General features: G+C 43.1%; 1 protein-coding gene across 1 annotated transcript in view; it reads left to right on the forward strand.

The window, feature by feature from the left end:
- The window catches only part of CHRDL1 (chordin like 1), a 49,276-nt gene that overhangs the window by 23,240 nt on the left and 4,662 nt on the right, over positions 1-21,374 (forward strand). Inside the window, exons 5-11 of the mRNA XM_080990550.1 lie at positions 2,514-2,659; positions 4,324-4,417; positions 5,685-5,752; positions 8,975-9,149; positions 15,095-15,289; positions 15,547-15,714; positions 17,326-17,415. Coding sequence (XP_080846676.1) covers positions 2,514-2,659; positions 4,324-4,417; positions 5,685-5,752; positions 8,975-9,149; positions 15,095-15,289; positions 15,547-15,714; positions 17,326-17,415 — 936 coding nt within the window. The remainder of the gene's footprint in view (positions 1-2,513; positions 2,660-4,323; positions 4,418-5,684; positions 5,753-8,974; positions 9,150-15,094; positions 15,290-15,546; positions 15,715-17,325; positions 17,416-21,374) is intronic.

Raw genomic sequence — 21,374 nt, forward strand, 5'->3', positions numbered from 1 at the left:
TTTATTTATTTTCTCACTTTTGTTGCGCTATAGTTCAAGAGTCCCTCTCCAGGTAGCTGTAATACAGTAACATTGGGGAAGCATTGCTGATAAAGCAGAACTGTGTGTGTGATCCTGTATAAATCCACAACTAATCCACTATAGTTGTGCCAATTACGTTGCAGAATTACATCTGCAAAAAAACCCTCACCAGTCCGGCGGGTGGGAACTCTACACCTGAGTTGCACTTGCTCCTGTTTGCCCTTGCCTGAGTGCCATTTTAGCTTTAAAATATCTTAAGAGAGGTGTCCCCTGAACCCCATATCTATTTTCACACTGTGCACCATTTTTGTATTTCATAGTATAGCTCTATATGACCCTTTTACATGTACTGAGTGGCATGATTCTGGCTTTCAAAGTGCTAAATATTTTAATATTTCGTGCATGAGATGTGTGGTAGTAAAAATGCACCAGGGACATATAGATAACAAAAGGAGCCATCTAGGATTTAGGAGATCAAGTAGGCATGTGAGGCTGTAAGTTGTTTGGATTTTGTGCATACTGTACAACACAGAGGTCCTGGCATTTACTTTTCCTGCTACTTCAGAAGGTGGTTCAAAGGCTTTGAGGTGCCCGCGTGACAAAGTAAATGGTTCACAGAGCCCTCCAAATGTCACTGTTTAGCTCATATGCCTAAAACCTGAAACCTCTTGCTCCCTTGGTTGAGTGCCCAGCTTAACAAATGAAGAAGAAGAAGGGGGAAAAAACAAAAAAAAAAAACCCTCATGCATTCCTCAGTAGCACAATAATTATGGAGAGTTTCTTTTTACATGATTTTATGCCACTGATGTAAAAGAACTGCAGTCACCCGTGAATTCTGGAGGTCAAGGAAACCCAATTGGGGGGGGCATCTTTTTGCACTGGGCCTCCAAACCCAATGAATTCCTTGCATGCCAACATTATTTCAGTTCTAACAAACAAACACTTTGTTCTTAGTGCTACATAAAGCTTTTATTTCAAATGGCTGTGCATGAAAGCAAACGTATAATATTTCCAGTGTGTAGGGGAGGCTAACTAATCCTATGCTCTAGAAGCACATCGAACAGAAATTAGGAAACATAGAAAAATGCTGTATACTGAGTCAGACCATGGGCTAATCCAACTCAGTCTTGTCTATACTGATTGGCAGAAGTTCTCCAGGATTTCAGGCTGGAAACATTCCCAGCCATACCTGAGATGCTGAGATTGAGTATGAACTAACACAGAGATTAAGCATGAACTAGCAAGGAATAAGTGGCTGCTTGAAGTTATTAAAACCAGAATTCTATTCTGTGACGTCCTCAGAGACACAAACTCAAATGAACAGGTGGGACGATTGAACCCCTGGTCCAACTAGCCTTGTATTGCCTGCTGTGACACACAGTGGTTCTACGACAGAGGTAGCCAAAATGGTGCCCTCCAGATGTCATGGACTACAGCTGCCATCAGCTCCAGACATCATGAACAATGATGATGGGAGCTTTCATTTGCCAACTTCTGGAGGGTAACACTTTGGCTGGTCTTTAACAAGGGTCTCAATAGGGGGTCTTTCATTGCCATGCTAAGATCTGTTAATGAAGCCAGCCTAGTGCATTTCAACTACAGCACCCATCAACCTCAGCCAGCGAGGCCAATGGACAGGCATGATAGCTCATGGTTGAGGGTTCAAGCCCCATGCTGGGTGAAAGATTCCTGCATTGCTGGGAGTTGGACTAGATGATCCTTGTGGTCCCTTCCAACTCTTTGATTCTAAGAATTCTATGATTCACTTCTTTAATTTAATGTGATTTTTGTCACAAGTGACCTCAAAAATGCAGTTTACATTTTTTAAAAAAAAATCATATAAATTGCAAACCACAGAATACAGCTGAGAGGGCAGCAAAATATAAGCAATATCAATATAAATTACAGAACCACAAAATTAGCACTACAAAACAAAACCGATTCGAGGCTCTAAACCATAGTTCCCGAAAGCTAGAAAGAGCAAGCAAACTTCCATTGAACATTGAACTCCCAAAAGAGTTGTGACTATCCATGCTTCCAGGAGAGTGTTAGACCCATCTGGTTCTTCCGCTTCTCCGTATGCCAGACATGATGGGAGCCAAAGTCCAAAAATGTCTGGAGGACACCACACTGGTACCCCGATTTAGCTGGTGGTGTTCTTCCTGATTGCCCAAGGGAACCCTGGTTTGAACCCTGGTGCTGGCCACTGTGAGAACTGAGTGATGGACTAGGTGGGACTTGGCGTGATGCAGCAGGGTTCTTCTGATGTTCTTAATGAAAGTGAGACAACAGATCTAAGAGATAAGGCAGTCTATCTCTGGGGGATTAATCTGCCATTACTACCCTGTTGGGAGAGTTGAGCAGGGATCCAGGCAGAGCGAGAGCAGAATGTTCCCTCTGTGAGTTGGGAAGCCCTTCCACCTGCCACACCAGAGGAGACACATGAGATAATTTTGTTTTGTAAATTGCCTCTTCTTCCTGCCCTCTTGCAGATGATTCGCTTTTTTCTACTGGCAGTAAGATAACCCGGAAGTCCTGTGAGTACAATGGCACAACCTACTACCACGGGGAGATGTTTGTGGCAGAGGGGCTCTTCCAGAACAGACAAGCCAACCAGTGTGCCCAATGCAGCTGTTCCGTAAGTCACATGATTGTGTTAAACCAGTGTTGTGGCCCATTCCCTTCAGAGCAACTTTCCAAGGACTTTGTGCCAATGGAAGCCAAGGAATGTTAATTTTACATTTGCACAGTAGGCTAGTTTCCACTCATCTCCATCCAGACAAGCAAGAAGAATTATCAGAGTTCAAGGACGCATTCCAACCAGGCAAAAATACTCAGGGTACAAAGTTGAACCAGGAGAAGGTGTGTGATCTGGGGAGAATTATTTTCGTGTGTGTGAAATATTTTATTAGTTTTATAACAGAATGACATCAGTCAACTTCAGCAAAACCTGCAGAACATTACATTCAAACTTCAGTCACATCTGAGCACATAACACCAATCTTGGCTTAACTGCACCAGCTACCAATTAGTCTCTGGGCCCACTTCAAAATGCTGGTTTTGACCTATAAAGTCTTATGTAGCTCGGGTCCTCAATACCTCAAGGACCTTCCCTCCCCATGTGAACCAACCCAGCCCCTGCAATTTGTCATCTGAGGCCTTTCTACATGCGCTCCTGCTACAGGAGGTCTGGACAGTGGCAATATGGGAACCAGGCCTTCTCAGTTCTGCCTGCACACTTGTGGAATAGTTTGCTGAGGGAAACTCACCTGGCACCATTGTTGCATATATTCCAACCCAAGACAAAATCATTCGTCTTTAATCAGGCCTTTGGCTTTCAAATACCTATGACCTTTTTTGTGGGTAGGATGTTTAATGTAGGCTGGTTTTTTAATGCTGATTTTAATGTGTGCATTTGTTTTTTTGCTTAAAATGTTGCAAGTCACTTTGAGTTACTGTGGCAAATAAGTGACTAATAAATTTATTGATGTTATTAATAATAGAAGGGAAATGGAGCAGGGACACTGTCAAGTAACTGAATCAGTGAATGCATTGCCAAGGCTTCAACTATTTATGACACAGCTTCTCCAGTTGGGTGAGGAGAGCAATATATATCCTTTGTAAGTCACTTTGATCTCTGGTTTTGAACCAGTGAGATTCTTTGCTCCATTCTCTATTTTAAAAGATGAGGTATCCAACATGGAACATTTCTCAGAAACAGTTATCAGGTGGGCTGCAGAACCTGTGATGGAGCAGGCATTGCCACACTATAAGCCCCATCATCCCTGACCATTGACCATGCTGGATGGGGTTGATGGAGGTTGGTAGTCCAACATCTGGAAAGCCACATGTCCCCCATCCCTGTTTTAAGGAATTTATAATCTTCAAAGAAACTCCAGTGCCCCATCCCGCCCAAAAGAACTTTTTGAAAGTCACAAGAATAAGGCAACTGGGCAGTTTCAGCCTGTCACACATTTCATAGTGCTGAAAGTAATAGGTAGGATGCACCTCTTCCTGCTACTGAGATTCTCAGTCCTCCTCTACATCTGATTATTTGAGAGGTCAGTGACATGAGAGCATTATGAGGATTCCAGAGCTTTGATATATATAGAGAGAGACAGCAGCTCATCATTTTAAGCTTTGTTGCAATTAAATAACGCTTCATAAAAGGTAAAGAATGCGCATGGGATTGTTTTGCTGTTATGGCAACCATCTGCCATTTGAATCTGTGCGCCTGCATCATGCACTAACTAGCCCTACTTTTATCTTTTTGTGTTTGTGTGTGTGTGTGTTTAATGGCAGGAAGGAAATGTATACTGTGGCTTGAAGACATGTCCCAAATTAACTTGCACGTCTCCAGTGTCCACACCAGAATCGTGCTGCCCAGTTTGCAGAGGTAAAATATATATGTATGCAATTTCTTACATGCCAAGCCCAACCTGCCCATGTCTTGAAAGAGCTCGACAATTAAGCATGGCATTCAGGCAGCTGGAATGTCACTGTTTTCTTCAGACACTGAATTCATCAGCATGACTACTGTAGCTGGGGCAGTCTTATCAGCAACTCCCACTAAGGTAGAAGGAAACTTAGGAACATAAGTATAAGGAAGATACCTTATATTGTGTCAAACCACTGGTCCATTGACCTCAGTTCTGTTGACACTGACAACAGCCAGCCAGAGTTTCAGACAGGGGTCTGTTTTGCAACCCTACCTGAAGATGTTGAGAAAGCTCTAAGCACTGAGCTATGATCCTTCCCCTAAAGTTACTTTTACACAGGAACCTGCCTTGCCAAGAAGCCAGACTATTGGTCCACCTAGCTAAGTAGTGTCATAGCATTACAGTGGTACCTCAGGTTACATACACTTCAGGTTACAGACTCCGCTAACCCAGAAATAGTGCTTCAGGTTAAGAACTTTGCTTCAGGATGAGAACAGAAATTGCGCAGCGGCAGCAGAAGACCCCATTAGCTAAAGTGGTGCTTCAGGTTAAGAACAGTTTCAGGTTAAGAACGGACCTCCGGAATGAATTAAGTACTTAACCCGAGGTACCACTGTAGATAACTGTAGAGTTGGCAGGCATCCCAAGGGTCATCTAGCCCAACCCCCTGTAATGCAGAAATCACAATACTTAGTTGTCAACACAGTTTCCTAGGAAGAGGAATTGATTGGCAAAACAACTTTGGGACTTGTAGCTCTGTGACGGGAACAAGGGTCTGCCAACAACTCTCAGCACCCTTAACAAAGAACAGCTCCCAGAACTTTAGGGGAAGCCATGACTGTTTAAAGTGGCACACCAGGTTGGTGTGCTTTGAAATCTGCAAGCACTTCTAGTCATCAGAACTAGATACAGAAGTGTGTGGCCCAAGTCCTGATATTAAACCTGAGCCTGGAAACCATGAAGACCTGGAGCCCCAGAACCCCAGAAACATGCCAAAAGTCGATTCTCTTATTCAACAGTGAGGCTGAGGCTGTTTCAGAATTTAGGACAGTTCTGTTTCCAGTTTAGTTAAACAGTAGAAAGCTCCATAGAGATGTCCTCAGGCTATCATTTGAATATAACTCCTCCATGTTGATATCTTCACTTTCAATACACACAGGGACATCAGGGTGGGGATCACAAATGGCCCCAGTAATTCTTGACATCATTGTCTCTTGACTACAGGAGACAGGGAGTCTTCGTGGGACAACTCGGATGGTGACATCTTTCGGCAACCAGCCAACAGAGAAGCTGTAAGTGAAGTCCATGATCTCATCAAAAGAAACAGAACTTTCCTACTGAGTTGTGCACACACCCAAGGCTTTTGTGTGTTTTGTTCATTTCACACCCATCCTGTTTCAAAGGGGGAATTTCTGGCAGATGTTTTCATAGTAGCGAGACTTATCTTTATGATTGAAATGTCCTCTGGTAGTTGAAGCATTGACTAAATTGATAGAAAACTTAAAGCTCGTTTTGAAGTTCACTGGCTTGAAACTGGAAGAGGCCTGGCTTTCTTTTCCTGGAAAAAAAAGGCAAAGAAAATCTATCAAAAAAAATTTAGCCCATGAATAGTTGAAATGCAATCAAGGGCATGAGTATATCTCATGTATCTGGGGAGGAGGGAAGGGGAGAAAACATCCTTTGTTTAAGAAAAAGAATTAGCAGTGAAGGAAACATAAACAGTTGCTTATTTTCTGTGGTTGGAGTATACTGAATTGCCAATCAGAACAGCGTCTGTATCCATTTCTGTGGCCACTGAATCAGCAAGCGTTTGGGGAGACTTTTGGGGTGGAGTGCAGCGGTAGAGTGATAAATTTCAAAGGTCAAAAGCAGAAAATGGAACAGACAGCCTCAGAAGGTGGTGGGCTCTCCTTTGTCAGAGGCTATTAAACAGAAACTGGGTGGCCACCAATCTGTGATGTGGTAGCAGCAGATTTTCTGCATTGGCAGAAATGCAGGAGGTGGGGGCTAGGTGGCATTCCAAGTACTTTCCAACTTCATGACTCTGTGTGCAGTTGGGGACAGGCTGATCTTAGGATTGGAAGTGGTTCTTCAGGATTTTGGAATAAGGACCTTCCCAGCCCTACCTGGGGACACCAGGGATTGAACTTGGAACCGTCTGCATGCAAAACAGATGCTCTACTAATGAGCTGTTGCTGTTCCCCTTCCTGTGTTGGCCTTCTTGCTGAGATGATGGTAGCAGAACTCCCCAACAGCTCTTTGACCTCTGGCCAGTGATGATCAAGAATGCTTTCCCAACCACAGCCGCAGGGCTACAGAAGTTTGGAGCAAAGTCCTTGCTCGGAGTGTGTATATCCAACTCATTCTGAGGAACTAAATCTGGGTCTGTAATGATTTTGGTGTCTGTATTATGAAACCAAACTGTCAGATATTCAGTCCAGCAGAACTGATTGTTACAACAGAGTAATTTGAAATGAAAGCTCAGTATTTTGAAATGTGAGGAGCAAAACCTAACAAAAACAAACAAATGCCTCTGTGTGTGTGTGTGTGTGTGTGTGTGTGTGTGTGAAAGAGAGAGGGGGGTGGAGGTGAGGGGGGGGTGGAGAGAATGAATGTTTTCGTTGCTCAAAATAATGGCTGTAATCCAAAACAGATTTAGGCAAACCTAAATCCACTAGAATCAATGGACTCAAGTGCCCTCAACTCTGCAAGAAATGGAAAGGAACCCCAAATTACTACCTAATCTGACAAGGGGGAGAATCTGACAACCCCATGTGTTAGAGCAAATAATTGATCCCTGCCCTGGACTCTTTTTTGTCTTTTAAAAAAATGCTCATACCATCTCCCAGCTGCCACCATCTCCTCCACCCAACAACACCAATGAAGTTAGAACAGTTTCCAGGACATTACCAGGAAGAAATGATCACCATTTTAAACACACAAAAAACATGGAAGATTCTTCATTGGCCATTTGGGTTGGCCACCAGTACTGCATCTCCAAAGCAAGTCCACCATAAACCCTATGGGGACTTGCCAGACAATACTTTATCGAGAGCTCCTGTAACTCCAGAGCCATCCCTATGTGATATTTAGACCTTTAGCAAAATGCATTTGTGAAGTATCTATGACAGTTATGGGCAAAATCATCATAGGCTGAGATTTAGGTGTGTTAGACTCCATCCATAGGAAAGCACTTATGAAAGTAGCTTGTTGTGTGCTAGCCTATGCATATGGTAGCCTTGCCTGGAGATAAGTAGGGCAGGCAGCTGTGATATTCTTCCCTGAAAAGCTTCCCAACATCCCCAAAAGTGGATTATGGTTGAAGTCCAAGAGAAGAAGAGGTTGCACTTATTCTGTACTAACGGTATTGGTGCATGGGTAGGTGCATACCTGTGGCCCTCCAGGTATAGCTGTTGTTAGTGTTTATTTATTTCGCAAGATTTATATGCCACTTGATTGCAATAAAACTTCAAAGTAGTTTGCAATAAAATGTATTAAGAAAATCATGAGAAAAATAAATAAATGGAACAGTTAAAAACAACTGTTTAAAACATTCAAAACATAATTGAAATCTGCAATAAGCTAAAAACCAGATTAAAACATGCGTCAGTCTTCTACAGGGAAATGATCAGAAGGCCTTCTCGGTAGTGGCACCCTTCCTGTGAAACGCCCTCCCTTCAGATGTTAAGGAGATAAAGGATTACACAACTTTTAGAAGACATCTGAAGGCAGCCCTGTACTGGGAAGTTTTTAATGCTTGATGTTTTTAGATGGGCTGTAAGCCACCCAGAGTGGCTGGGGAAACCCATCCAAATGGGCGGGGTATAAATAATAATAAAATCATCATCATCATCATCATCATCACCATCATTATCATTATTACACATCTAGGTATGCTTGCTGAAGCAAAAACGTTTTTAGCAGGCACCAAAAAGACTACAGTGAAGACATGCTGTTTATGTGAAGACATTTCCATTTAGCATCTTGATGTTGCTGGACTCCAATTCCCATTAGCCCCAGCCAGCATGGATCCTTGCACAAAGCCTGCAAGGAGCTCCGATTGTACCCAGTCTTTCCCAAGCATTTGTTATGTTTTGTTTGCTGGGAGGTTTTTCAACAAAGCACATTCATCCAACATTCATCCTGATTTACTTAAGTGGCATTTAAACTTCTTCCCATTAATCATTAGTTCACCCCACACTTCACAATGCCTTTCCCCATTACTTTCCTAACTGCAAAGTCTTGTTCTTTTGTGGAATGGGTTTGTCATGCTAGGGCAACTGAGCACATTAATCCACTTTAAAGGCACAAGCCTAAAGTTCCTTCCTGCAAAATACCAACAGTCTGGAGGCACCCGTGGACAGAGCTACCCTCATGGAATGTGGTCCTGACAACAGAGGCTCCATAACAGAGGTCATAAGATTGTTCTTCTAAAACCTTCAGTCTCATGAAGCTCTCCTATTCCTGTTCTCAGAGGGTTTCTCTCTCTCTTTCTTTCTCTCTCTTTCATGCAGAGGCACTCTCCTCATCGCTCCCATTATGACCCTCCACCCAGCAATTCCCGACAGCCAGCCAGCATTCCACGGGCCCCTGGTGGCAGAAGTAACAGAGGAGCCCTGCCAGATATGCAACAGGCCTCTGGGACTATTGTACAGATTGTCCTCAACAGCAAACAGAAGCATGGGCGAAGTAAGTGGAATGTATTTTTTATTTTATTTTTGTAATTGTCTTCTTAGAGGGTTTGGAGGAAAGAACCCAGCACCACTTACACACAGCTCAGAAGGCCCCAGATTCAAGTCTGTGGCTGGAGGAGCTCCTAGGCCAGGCTTCCTCAACCTCGGCCCTCCAGATATTTTTGGCCTACAACTTCCATGATCCCTAGCTACCAGGACCAGTGGTCAGGGATGCTGGAAATTGTAGTCTCAAAAACATCTGGAGGGCTGAGGTTGAGGAATTCTGTCCTAGGCAATCTCTGGGATTCCTGCACATTTTATGGAGCTTCTACAAACACCTTTGGTAGCTTGCTTTTGCTGACTTGTGAAAGTATTTTTGTTTCTCCAGCTTATTTTTATTTTAATCACTTTTTCTCTCTTCAGCAAGCCATGCTGCACTTTTACCTGGAAAGTTTCAGGGAGGGATGGTGTCCTGAGCTAGGTGGAGCAAAGAGTGACTTACACTAGTCAGGAGTGGTGCCTTGTTTTCTCAAACATCAGTCAGGTACAGGGAGAAGGAGGGGGGACTTTAATTTTAGTATATGTATTGTTTTGCTTACATTTATATCCCACATTTTTCCATCACAGAACCCAAAGCATGTGGTACCCAGTAGTCAAAAGCCCAGGCACTGACCAGACCGAGGGAGCATCTGCTTTGCATGCAGAAGGTTCTAGGTTCAATCCCCAGCATCTCTAAGTAGAATTGGGAATGCCCTCTGCATGAAATGCTGGGTAGCTGCTGCCCATCAGTGTGGACAGTACTGAGCCAGAGGGACCAATGAATCTGCATCAGCATAGGTTCCTATGCTATGCCTCTTCCAGTTTGCACAGCTTCAGCAAGGTGGTAGGATTCATACAGTACTGCTGCAGAAATACATGTGAAATTACTGAAGGCCATTTCACACCATCATCGCCAAGGGTCCAGTGCATCAAGTGCAGAGAAGGCCCATGTACATCACATGTGCTTGATTCCAGCAGTATATCCACCCTTTTTATGGGGGAAGAATTTGCAGGGAGTAGACACAAACCCCATCAGATCTATGCCCACACAAATACTGTGTCATGTGTTACATCATAAATGCATTATTGTTGTTGTTTGTTGGGCATCATCAGTGTGCATGGCACTTTACAAAGAATAAGAGGGGAGGTCCCTGCCTCTAGGACCTTGCAATCTAAATTTCAGCACAGGGGGAGAAGAAGATGGAAGTAAGGGTAGATAGGGATATAAATTTCTACCCCACTCCACCCCCATTACATGGGCTTAAGCTTGTTACAGTTAGGGAGGGTTAAGCATTCTCTTTCTGGTTTTTCAGATATTTTCATTCCCTAAGTCTGTTGCATTCCATTTCTGCATGAATCTGCTACTTTAAAACAACAACCCTGCATTAAAATTGGTATTACAGTATGTACTTTTTGAAGAATCTTCACAAAAATATGCATTTATAACCATGTTTTATCCTAAAATATGCATTTTTATGTGCACCTTAGTACTGTACCTAGGAGTGAAGGAGAAATTTGATTCTGTTTTGCATTTAAAGGTAGAGGCACCAAATTCACACTTTCTTAAGCAATATACAAACCGAAAAAGAACTGTCCTCCAAAACGCACACTTCTCCAAATTTTGCATTATATTAGGAGAAACAGTTCTGCAAAAAAAGGTGTATATTGAGTCAAATCACATGCAAATATGTGTATCTTCAAATGAATTCACACTAAAATCCTGGTGAATTTTCATGAGGACATTTGAAAAAGAATTCACAAACTGATATGGAAATATAGCAAACTGAATTTAAGGCTGGAAAAATGAGAAAGTGAAAGAAAGCCAAATAAAGAGGTTCGTAAGAAGATAAGATGAACCTTGTAGACCAGCCCAGTGGCCCATCTGGTCCAGCATTCGATTCTCACAATGGCCAGGCAGATGCCTGCAGGGAGCCTGCAAGCTGGACATGAGCAAAACAGCAACTCTCTCTACCTGCAGTTCCCAGAAACTGGTATTCATCCATTTCTAACTGTGTCACAGGATAACCACATTCCAATCTGTATATTAGTTTGCAAGGTGCAGATCAGAAGTCATGCAGAATGAATTCTGCAAGCATCCTTAGTTAGAGCAGAGCAAGGGCAGCCAACGTGGTGCCCTCTATATGTTGGACTGTGCCTTTCATTTGCCCTGACCATTGGCCATGCTGGATGGAGCAGATGGAATTGGAATGCCAACAAACTGTCTGGAGGGAGCCATATTGGCTACCCCTGCAGCAAAATATGCAGACTAAAGGATGGTGCCAAAGCTTTAATCACACACACACACACACACACACACACACACACACACGAAGCAGAACCCTCCCCCCAACTTATGCATAGGATTTCCCACTAGTGATTGTGTGAATGAGCCTGGAGGTTTGCAAAGTGAAACCCAAAAGGGTAGTAAAAAGGTTTTGAAGTAGAAAAAGCTGTTCTGCACAAAGCCAACAGTCCACGGGCTCTCAAAAGTGGCCTGCAATATGGTAAAAGCCTTTGATTTATGGCCAGCTAATCTTTCAAGGTATTAACTAACTGAAGGAATGTTGGCTATAGAGTCTATTATCCACCTGAACAATCATGGAATAACATTCAGCTCAGGCCGATGTTTCATGTTGGATCTCAAAGCAAGAAATCCCCACACGCTGCAATGTCTCCGACCTCCAGTTCACACACGAAGATATCATCAAAGCAATTTCTAACTGATTTGCTTCAGTACATAAAAAGCCTCCAAATGAATAGCACATTTCCCATGCACGATACCACATCAATGGGGGGGCCGTTTTGGGGGGCTTGTATGTGCTTCTCACAGAGTCCAAGATTCCCTCCCCACCCCCAGATGGAAGCAAGAATGCTGATGAGGTCTTTTCCTTTTGTTCTATGCAATTAGTGTGAGTGTTATTAATTAACTGGAGAGGTAACTTCAAAAAGGTCATGGGCATGAATGCCATAGGATTCGAGGTTCTTATGGCCCATTGTAAATGCAGACAATGGGCTCCACTTTCTACAGGCACCCACCCTATCTAGCGAGAGAAGGGCATGCCAACATCAGTGCTCCCCCTTCCTCCCCACTTCCAACAATGGTTTTTGGAAGTTGCCCAGAATCTTGTTTTTTAAAAAATGCAGGCATCTGTGCTGGGGTATTTGTAGAACAGGGAATCCAAATAGAAGCAGTAGTAGTGGTTGAGATGTCAGATTTTATCTGAGAACTAATATTGAAAAAGAGGGACTGGGGGGTCCAAAGTAAGTCTGAGAGCAGCACCCCTAATTTAGGAACATACAAGGGGAAGGTAAAAAGCTAACTGCGAGATAAGGATGTCAAATAATTCCAACAAAAATAGAAATGGTAGTGGAGATTACTAATGTTTACTTATTCATGTACACAACAGAAATCAAACCAATGAATATGATTAGTATTCACTGTTGTTGTTGTTGTTGCTGCTGCTGCTGCTTCTTTCGATCTGCAAATAATACATCATTGATTATGTATTGTCCTCATTTGCATTGCATTTCCTTTGCATGGAATAACATAATAACTGACATATTGAATTGAATAAATTATGTAAGTTACATACTTACGCCACAGAAGAATGTGAGATAAATAGCATCAATTCTGGCTGAAGTTGAACTGCAGCATAGTGGAAACAGTTCTGCGAGTGATGAATAAAGGGCAGAATAGAAAATGATGCCTTCTTACATCCCTTGTGTCAGACTACATCCTTTGCATGCAGAAGCTTCCCAGCATCTCCAGATTTGAGGGTGGAAGCGAGACCCCTATCTGAAACCCTGGAGAGCCACTGCTAGTCAGTGTTGAAAAATTATGGGCCAGGTTGACCAATGATCTGATTTGGAATAAGGCAGTTTTCTATGGTTATTTGGTGGTGATAGAATGTATACACTTGATAAGAGTCTCTTGAAACTTTTTTTAGTGGTCACCTCTAGCTGGCAGAGAAATGGAGGCAGCTGTATCAGTCGACAAGCGAGCAATTGCTATTAAGCCTGTGCAAATAGATAAGACATATTGCTATCTACTGATTGGTTGGCTACTTCATCCAGGGGAAAGAGGGGATAGAACATCTCATTGGGTGAGAGGCTCCCCTTTGAAGTCACGGTCTTATTGTCACACATTTGGCGCCAAACGACACAACTCCAGATTCCTGAAATACCAAATCAATGACCATGAAGTTCATTGCAGATGTTTAGAAAGGTCTGAAAGGCACATTTGGATGCCAGCCAGACAAATTTGTTACTCGGCTTGGGTTTGTAGACTTCTCACAGCTAGATGTGCTTGGCTTTTTCAAGTCCTAATGCAGAAAGTATTGCTTTAATTATTATTATTTAAATAGAGACACATTTAGGTTGAAGTCTTACACATGCTTGGGCTGCAATCCCAGCCGTACTTACCTGGCAGATAACCACATTGAATTCAGTGGGACTTAATTCTGAGTAGACATGCTTAGGTTTGCAGCCTTACTTGAGAGTAGTGAGTCTTACATTTGAGTAGACATGCACAGGCCTGCAGTGTTAAACTTTTATGGATCTCCTAAACACACATGCATACTGTATGTGTTTAGAAGATAGCACTGTATTAAGCATTAGAACCTACACATACCTTTAAGATTACTAGTGACATATAAAACTGCAACAAAATGTTGCTGTGTACCTCCTCACCTCCTAACAGGAGTGCTCCTGTTTGGAATCCCAACCTGTCGGCCATGTTAGAGGCTCAGACAGGGCATTCGGCTCCCCCCCCCCCACTGACTTTCAGCATTACATGGCTATTGAGCATGCTCAGTTCTCAATGGTCGGTTGTGTGTTTTGTTTTTAAGCGATTGCACCATTGGCTTTTTATTTGCAGACCATATATGTAAAGGATGTGTGCAATTGTGAAGAGATCCTAGAGCATGGGAGGCAGATTAAGAGTATATGGCTAAAAATTGTAGGAGAGGGAAACAATGTTGACCTTAACCCTACAGACCACCAAGCCAGACTGAAGACTTGGAGCAGATTACCAAACATTCAAAAAGGAGAGATATAGTAGTCGTAGGAGGCTTCAGCTGCCCCAATATCTGTTGGAACTCAAACCCTGCCAAGAATGTAAGGTCAAACAAATTCCTCAATTGCCTCGCTGACTATTTCATTTCCCAGAAGGTGAAAGAAGCAGCAAGGAGGTCTTGGACCTGATCCTCACCAACAGGAAGGAACTGATCAACAAAGTGGAAGTACAGGGAACCTTGGGAGGAAGTGATCGTGTCCTTCTGGGTTTCATTATACAGTGGCAAGGGAAAGCTGAGTGTAGTGAGACATGCACACTAGAGTTTAAGAAGGCTGATTTCAAAAAGCTTTTAAGGGACTATTGGTTGAGATTCCATGGTCAGAAATGCTCCAAGACAAGGAAGTCCAAGAGGGATGGGAGCTTCTTAAAGGTGAAATATTGAAGGCACCAAGGCAGTCAATTCTAACAAGAAAGAAAAGTGGGAGGCATTTAAAGAAACCAGTGTGGCTGTAGCTTAAAGATGAGCTGAGAATTAAGAAGGGCATGTATAGTAAATGGAAAAATGGAGAAACCACGAAGGAAGAGTATACACAAGTAGCCAACAGTTGCAGGGAGAAGGCTTCTCAAAAACAAATCATGCAAGACAAAACTCAGTTCTTTTTTTTTGATAGAATTAGAAGCTTGTTGGATCAGGAGAATGCTGTGGATGCAATGTATCTTGATTTCAGTAAGGCTTTTGATAAAGTCCCACACAATATTCTTGTGATGAAGTGGGTAAAATATGGGCTGGTAAAATGTGCCATGGTTTTTGAGTAATTAATGGGCAAGATTGTGGTTACTTTATCCCTATTGCAGCTATCTAAGTTCTACTTGTTTTGTCCTGTCCTCCCCCTCATTTTTCACCACAGTTTGTGTTTCCAATGGAAAAACCTACTCCCACGGAGAATCCTGGCACCCTAACCTTCGGTCCTACGGAATCGTGGAGTGTGTGTTGTGCACCTGCAACATCACCAAGCAAGAATGCAAAAAAATTAATTGCCCCGATCAATATCCTTGCAAGCATCCAAGGAAAATTGAAGGGAAGTGCTGTAAAGTCTGCCCAGGTATGGATAACAGGTTGCTTTGGGTTTAAAAGGGCAGCCCACAACCCCATTCTCAGACCCTGAGTCTTTTAGCATCTGTGGAACGGGGCACAGGGGAACAGCCACAACCTGGCAGGCATTTCAGTCTAACCTAACCCTAACCTACAACCTAGGATTGTTGTCAGTCTAACGGGGAGGGGGCATGGAATCCTTGGAGTAAATGAGAGAATAAAATGTAATAAGTAAAATATGAATGCATCGACCTATTTCCCTTATAGATGAAATTGGAAGTCAGAACCTTGACAGCAAAGACTACTTCTGTGGTGAAGAGATGCTCCCTGTCTATGAAGCTGTTCTCTCTGAGGAAGGAGAAACCATACGTAAGATAGCGCTGGAGACAGATCAACCACCGCAAGTCAAAATCCACATGTGGACCATTAGAAAAGGTGAGCTGAGAACATTCTCTTTCCATCATCAAGGTGTGTGTTTTTTTTTGGGGGGGGGAATGGATCTGTGTTACCATGCCTACTCAGAAGTTGTCTTGAATTCAGTGAGGCTTACTCCCAAGCAAGTGGGTTTTGGACTTTAGGATTAAAGCAAACAAAATGGAGTCAAGTATTTTTAAGAACTTAAAGCAGAGCTTGGCAACCTGTGGTTCTCAGCCTTATTCTATGCAGATGATAAGGAATGGGGGAATTGGGAAGAAAGGGATAAAAGGAGTAGCAGAAAGTGAGGGAGACTGAGAAGGTAGAGAGAGAGAGAGAGAGAGAGAGAGAGAGAGAGAGAGAGAGAGAGAGAAAGGGTGTGGCAGGAAGAGAGGGGAGGAACGGGAGTAGCAAAAGGAATACATTTAGGACAATCCATTAAAGGGGGGAGGAGAAAATAAAACAGTAAATAAGACAAGATGCTAAGAAGTACCTCCCCAGAAGACTGCCATGCCTATGGAGAACAATTTGAGAAAGGCATTCTATCTAGTATCTAGTTCGGAGTTTGCCAAACAGAGTTTGCCTAGTATCCAGGCCGGAGTGTGCCTGCCAGTACCTCCTATGATACCTTCAAAAGGTTTCAGTAAATATCCCCTTAAAAATTCACATCAGAGGAGAGTCTGCTTGTTCTTCCTGCTCAGTTCCTCTTTGCACAGGCTCAGCCTCTCCTACATTGGATATTGCCCCTTCAACATACCCATGTTTCATTTGATGCCCAGTTCTGTTCTGAGCAGAGAAGAGTGTAAAGAGCTTCTCTAAACGAACAAGCGTGCTGGTGGCTCATGTAGGTGCTTTCTCCCCCTACTGATGCAGCATTTTGTGGTCTCCTCTCTCTTTAACAGGGATCAGCCATTGTGGTATGTCCCTTCAACATCCATGTGAGATAATTCCTGCACAGCAGCAATTCTGTGATGGGTCCAAAACGATTGCCCTCTGGTTCAAAATTTTTGGAAACCCATGCTCTAGGTTAATGTCTCTCCACTCCCCCTGCACCACCTCCAAATGTGATATAAAAACAAGTTTCTGCATCTGGCACTAAACCCCCCCCCCCCACAAAAAATGAGTTGTGTCCCCTTAACAGACTAACTACTTTATTCTGACACAACGTTTCATGGGCAAACAAAGGTAGGCACTCTTCAAAGTCTACTTGGTTGTTGTTTGGTAGGCTTGTTGGTTTTTACAAGGTACACAGGGTTGTTTTGAACCCCTGTATGTTTCGACTTTTTTCTTACTTGTTAAAACATTTTAGCAGAAAATATGCAGACCTGCTCCCCCAGCCCACAATTGATAAGGGATTTACTTTTAGTCAAGCCAGAATGAGCTGAAGCTTTGTGGATAAAGTGAGGAAAGCATGTTGTCAGATCTGTCTGTATAAGATTATTCTTTTTTGACGCTGGAGCAAATGGAAACATTTAGAGCCTGTTGAAAATCCTGATAATTACTGGTGCCCAATTGCTGCACAATATGGTGCAGTTCGCTGGTGGTTCAAGCTGTGCAATCAAGTTGTGCAAGGCCTGGTGTCAAGAAGCAGAAGGTGGTTCTTGAGTGTGTTCTTCTAACCATTTGCTGCAGGTATCCTGAGCCACTTTGACAAGCAAACAGTATCCAAGGATGAGTTCAGCGAACTACGCCACTTCAAGCAGATCACAAAGACCACTTTGAGTAAGTCAAACGCCTTCTTTGATTTTTCACAAAAACTTAGTTGTGAAGAAATACGTTCTCCAACGCACACATACGCACACTCCATACGCAGAGCGTAGACCTTTATGTCTTCAGTCTGTCCCACTGGTCTCAATGTGTGCGTAGGGTTGCATCCTCAATTTACTAATTGGATTAATTGTACTGTTGTCCCTGAGACGTTTGGATCTGATCATTTCGGAACATAAAGCAAAATGATTGTGATAGACGTTTATATAGGGCTGCCATATTTCAAAAAGTGAAAATCTGGACTTATGGCAGCCCTCATTTATAAAATTATGCATGGCATGGAGAAAGTGGCTAGAGAAATGTTTTTCTCCCTGTGTTGTTACACTAGAACTTGTGGACTTCCAATGAAGCCAAATGTTGGGAAATTCAGGAATGACAAAAGCAAGTACTTCTCCACGTAGCACATAGTTGAACTATGGAACTCGCTTCCACAGTAAGAAGTGATGGCCACCATCTTGGATGATTTTTTAAAAAAAGGATTAGCCAATTTCATGGAGGAGAAGGTTATCAATGGCTACTGGCCATAGTGGAGATTCCATAGTTGAAGGCAGTAATGTGTCTGAATACCAGTTGCTAGAAATCACAGCAGGGGAGGGTGCTCTTGTGCTTGAATCCTGATTGCATGTGTCAGAGCTGGCTCCAGGTCCCAGCTCACAGAGGACCAACGCTAGCCGGCAGTAATGTACAAAAGTCTTTATTGAAGTACAGTCTCCATTTTCAAGCCGCAGCGCCCCAGCTCTACGTCTAGGGGTTAGATCGGCGAAGCTCCATCTGAGTCTCCGCCCCCTGTACACCAGTTTAAGATTCTAGCCTTACTCCACCTCTTCCGTCTCTCCTTTCTCCTCTGGGTCCTGCTACCCCCCGGGGTCCCTTCCTTCCTGGATTCTTCTGACGCTGACGTTGACCCCCCTGACTCCTCCCCCTCTTTTCGGCGGGCTTTGGGACCTGGCTCCCTATCCGGGCTGCCAACTGCGCCGCCCTCCTGTACATTTGAACTTGGCGCGCGCGCCCAGCCTTCAACCTTCCTCTCGACCGTTTCCTCGCTCCCCGATGGAGGCGTGGCCAATCCTGACTCATGTCCTCCCACTGGCAGTGCGCCGCCTGATCCCGATGCCTGGGACTCCTCCCCCCTACTGCACTCTGGTGTGGACGCTGGTCCTGATTTCCAACTGCTGCTCTCTGAGTCCCCTCTGGCCCCTTCTTCCTGGGGTGTCCCCCTAGGCACCCCCCTTGCTCTGACCATGGGAGCCCCTTTCTGTGAATCTTCCGATTCGCTGGAAAGACTCAGAGACCTCGGACCGCTGTCATCGCTAACATTTCCTTCGGACTCCTCCCCCTCGCTCTCTATTTCCTCCCTTTCCTGTGCCTCTGCTCCTGAACCCCTGACAGCATGCTTCGCTGGTCACTGTGAGAACAGGATGATGGGTCATTGAGGAGATCCAGCAGGCTCTTCTTGTGTGCTTATATGAATTAGCACATCAAGCAAATTAACTTCACTTGCCAATGTCTCGATAAAGGGTGCTTCCACATTGTCACTATTTTGTGGGCGAAATTTAAGCACGTATCAGAACTTTAGATTTCCACAGTTAAAGGCTTTGTTACCCTAGCGAAACAAAGCCACGTAAAAAAAAAAAGAATCTGACTTTTTGCAGTTTAGAAAGTGAGACAGAAATGGATTAGAAAGTGTGAAGTGAACAAATAATAGGAAGACCTATAAACACCCTCCGAGCAAGTCAGGATGTCCTTTGTCATATATTAACAAGGCAAACAAATCAGAATGGGTGCTCGATCTAGATGAGATATAATCTAACTTCCACAGAAGCTTCCTGCAAGCAAATCAGGGTGGGTGCCAGTGCCGGATTTATGTATGGGCTAAGTAGGCTGAAGCCTAGGGCCTCTAGATCTAGGGGGTCTCCCCAGCCCGCCCACCCCCCAGCAGGCAGTTTGCCCTCTCCCAAAATTGCAAACCCAAGACTTCATGTGAGGGCAGGGCAGCTCAGGCCCAGCAACTATGAGACTCAGGGCCAGCCAGTGGGGCCCTATTTTTTGACCCATGTGCTAGGTCATTTTCACAAGGTCAGCAAAGCCCTTCAGAAATCAGACCTGTTATTGAGTTCTTGTGCAAGTTTGTACAGTTCACTTCTGGATTTTTTAAGGAAAACTAGAGAAGATTTTGATGAGCTTGAGAAACAAGCAAAAACCAGCTTGCCAAATGTCAACTACAAAACAAGGAGACAACGAGTAAGGGAACGGCAAAGAAATGACAGAAGTGCACCTGGTGCCTTAGATGCACTTTCTTCAAGAGATAAGTTTAGGATAAAATCCTTAATTCCTATATTAGATGCACTTGAAGCCATTTTAAAAAGAAGAAGTACTGTGTACAGTGATATTGCACAAGTGTTTTCCATTCTTGCTAATCTGACAGCATCTAAGCAAGAAATTCAGCAAGGTGTTGAACTGTTGATGAAAGCATACCCAGAAGATATTGACCTCAAACTTCTTGATGAACTTTGCACTTTCACCTGTACATGAGACAAAGACATAGGCTTACAGCAGAGCACTCTCTGTCTCATACAGACCTTTATCAAATTATATACAAGAAAAAAATTCAGATGGCCTTTCCTAATGTGGAAGCAATCTTGTGACTATTTCATAGCTTTATGGTCACTAACTGCTCAGGAGAGAGGAGTTTTTCAAGACTCAAAAGGATTAAAAATGAATTATGGGCCACAATGTCTCAAGAGAGATTGTCCGCACTTAGCATTATGTACATTGAAAGTGACAAACTTAGACAAACAAATTTTGATGAAGTTTTGGGTGATTTTGCTATAAGGAAGGCTAGGGAGGAAACATTTTTAGTCATACTGTATTTGATGGTTGTAGTTTACTTCTTAATATGTATTTTAAAACTGACTGTTTAATGACAACATAAAGTAGATTCTAAAAGTGCCACATTGTCAGGTAACCATGATCATATTATTTACATTTCCCAGGCAATAAAATTTGTAAACTCAATGTGTGTTTTACAACTTCATTTTCCTAAAAAATAATGCTTATTCCACAAAAGTTCAGTTATTGCAAAAGTTTTTCAGTGTCAATTTTAACATTTACACATTTTTTAAAATCACTGTGGTATTAAACAATAATATCTTATGTCCTTTAGAGGAGAAATTGTGAATTGAAGAATTTTAAATACCCATCATCATCCTTGGCTTCACTCAATTTTGTTTATAACACTTCCGTTTCTTCTAGTCATGAGGGTGGGGGAGGGGCTCACAAGTGGAGCAGCCTAGGGCCTGTCTTCATCTAAATCTGGCCCTGATGGGTGCTCAATAAACAGGTTGTCTAGAAAAGCCCACAATCTGACCATACCAAGAAAAATTCCAAGGCAGCAACTTTTGAAAATATTCTGATCTTTATTTCATTTGTGTGAATCAAAGGGCTGTTTACATGATCAGTGGTACTAGACAAACAATCCCTTGATTCTTTTCAGCCTCTGATTTGTTTACATGTACGTGGAGTGAGTCAAAAGCTAAAGCCTACTGAAAGTCAAGAATGACTGGCAAAATTAAGCCTTCTTAACTGATCTCTTCCAGGAATTTCTGATATGTAGCAAGTGGGTGGGATACACAGTTCCCTAGAGCCAAATTGTAATCTGACCAGAGATAGTCAGCAAGAGCTAGAACACCCTAGAATTCCTTGTCTGTGCTGCCAGATGCCTTTGCTCTCAAATTGCGATCTCTGGATTTTTTTTGCTGTAAAGAAGACCTTGGAGGTATCCAAATAGATTCCACTGAATGAGCATGATACAAAAGGGAAAGCACCTGCCTCTGTCTATGCATTGCTTCATATGTTTCCACAGTTAGTTGCAGGAAAGAACAAATAGCAAACAGGATTTTCTCTGTTTTCTGTCT

The sequence above is a fragment of the Podarcis pityusensis genome, assembly GCF_964106645.2.
Source record: "Podarcis pityusensis genome assembly, chromosome: Z".
Taxonomy (NCBI): domain Eukaryota; kingdom Metazoa; phylum Chordata; class Lepidosauria; order Squamata; family Lacertidae; genus Podarcis; species Podarcis pityusensis.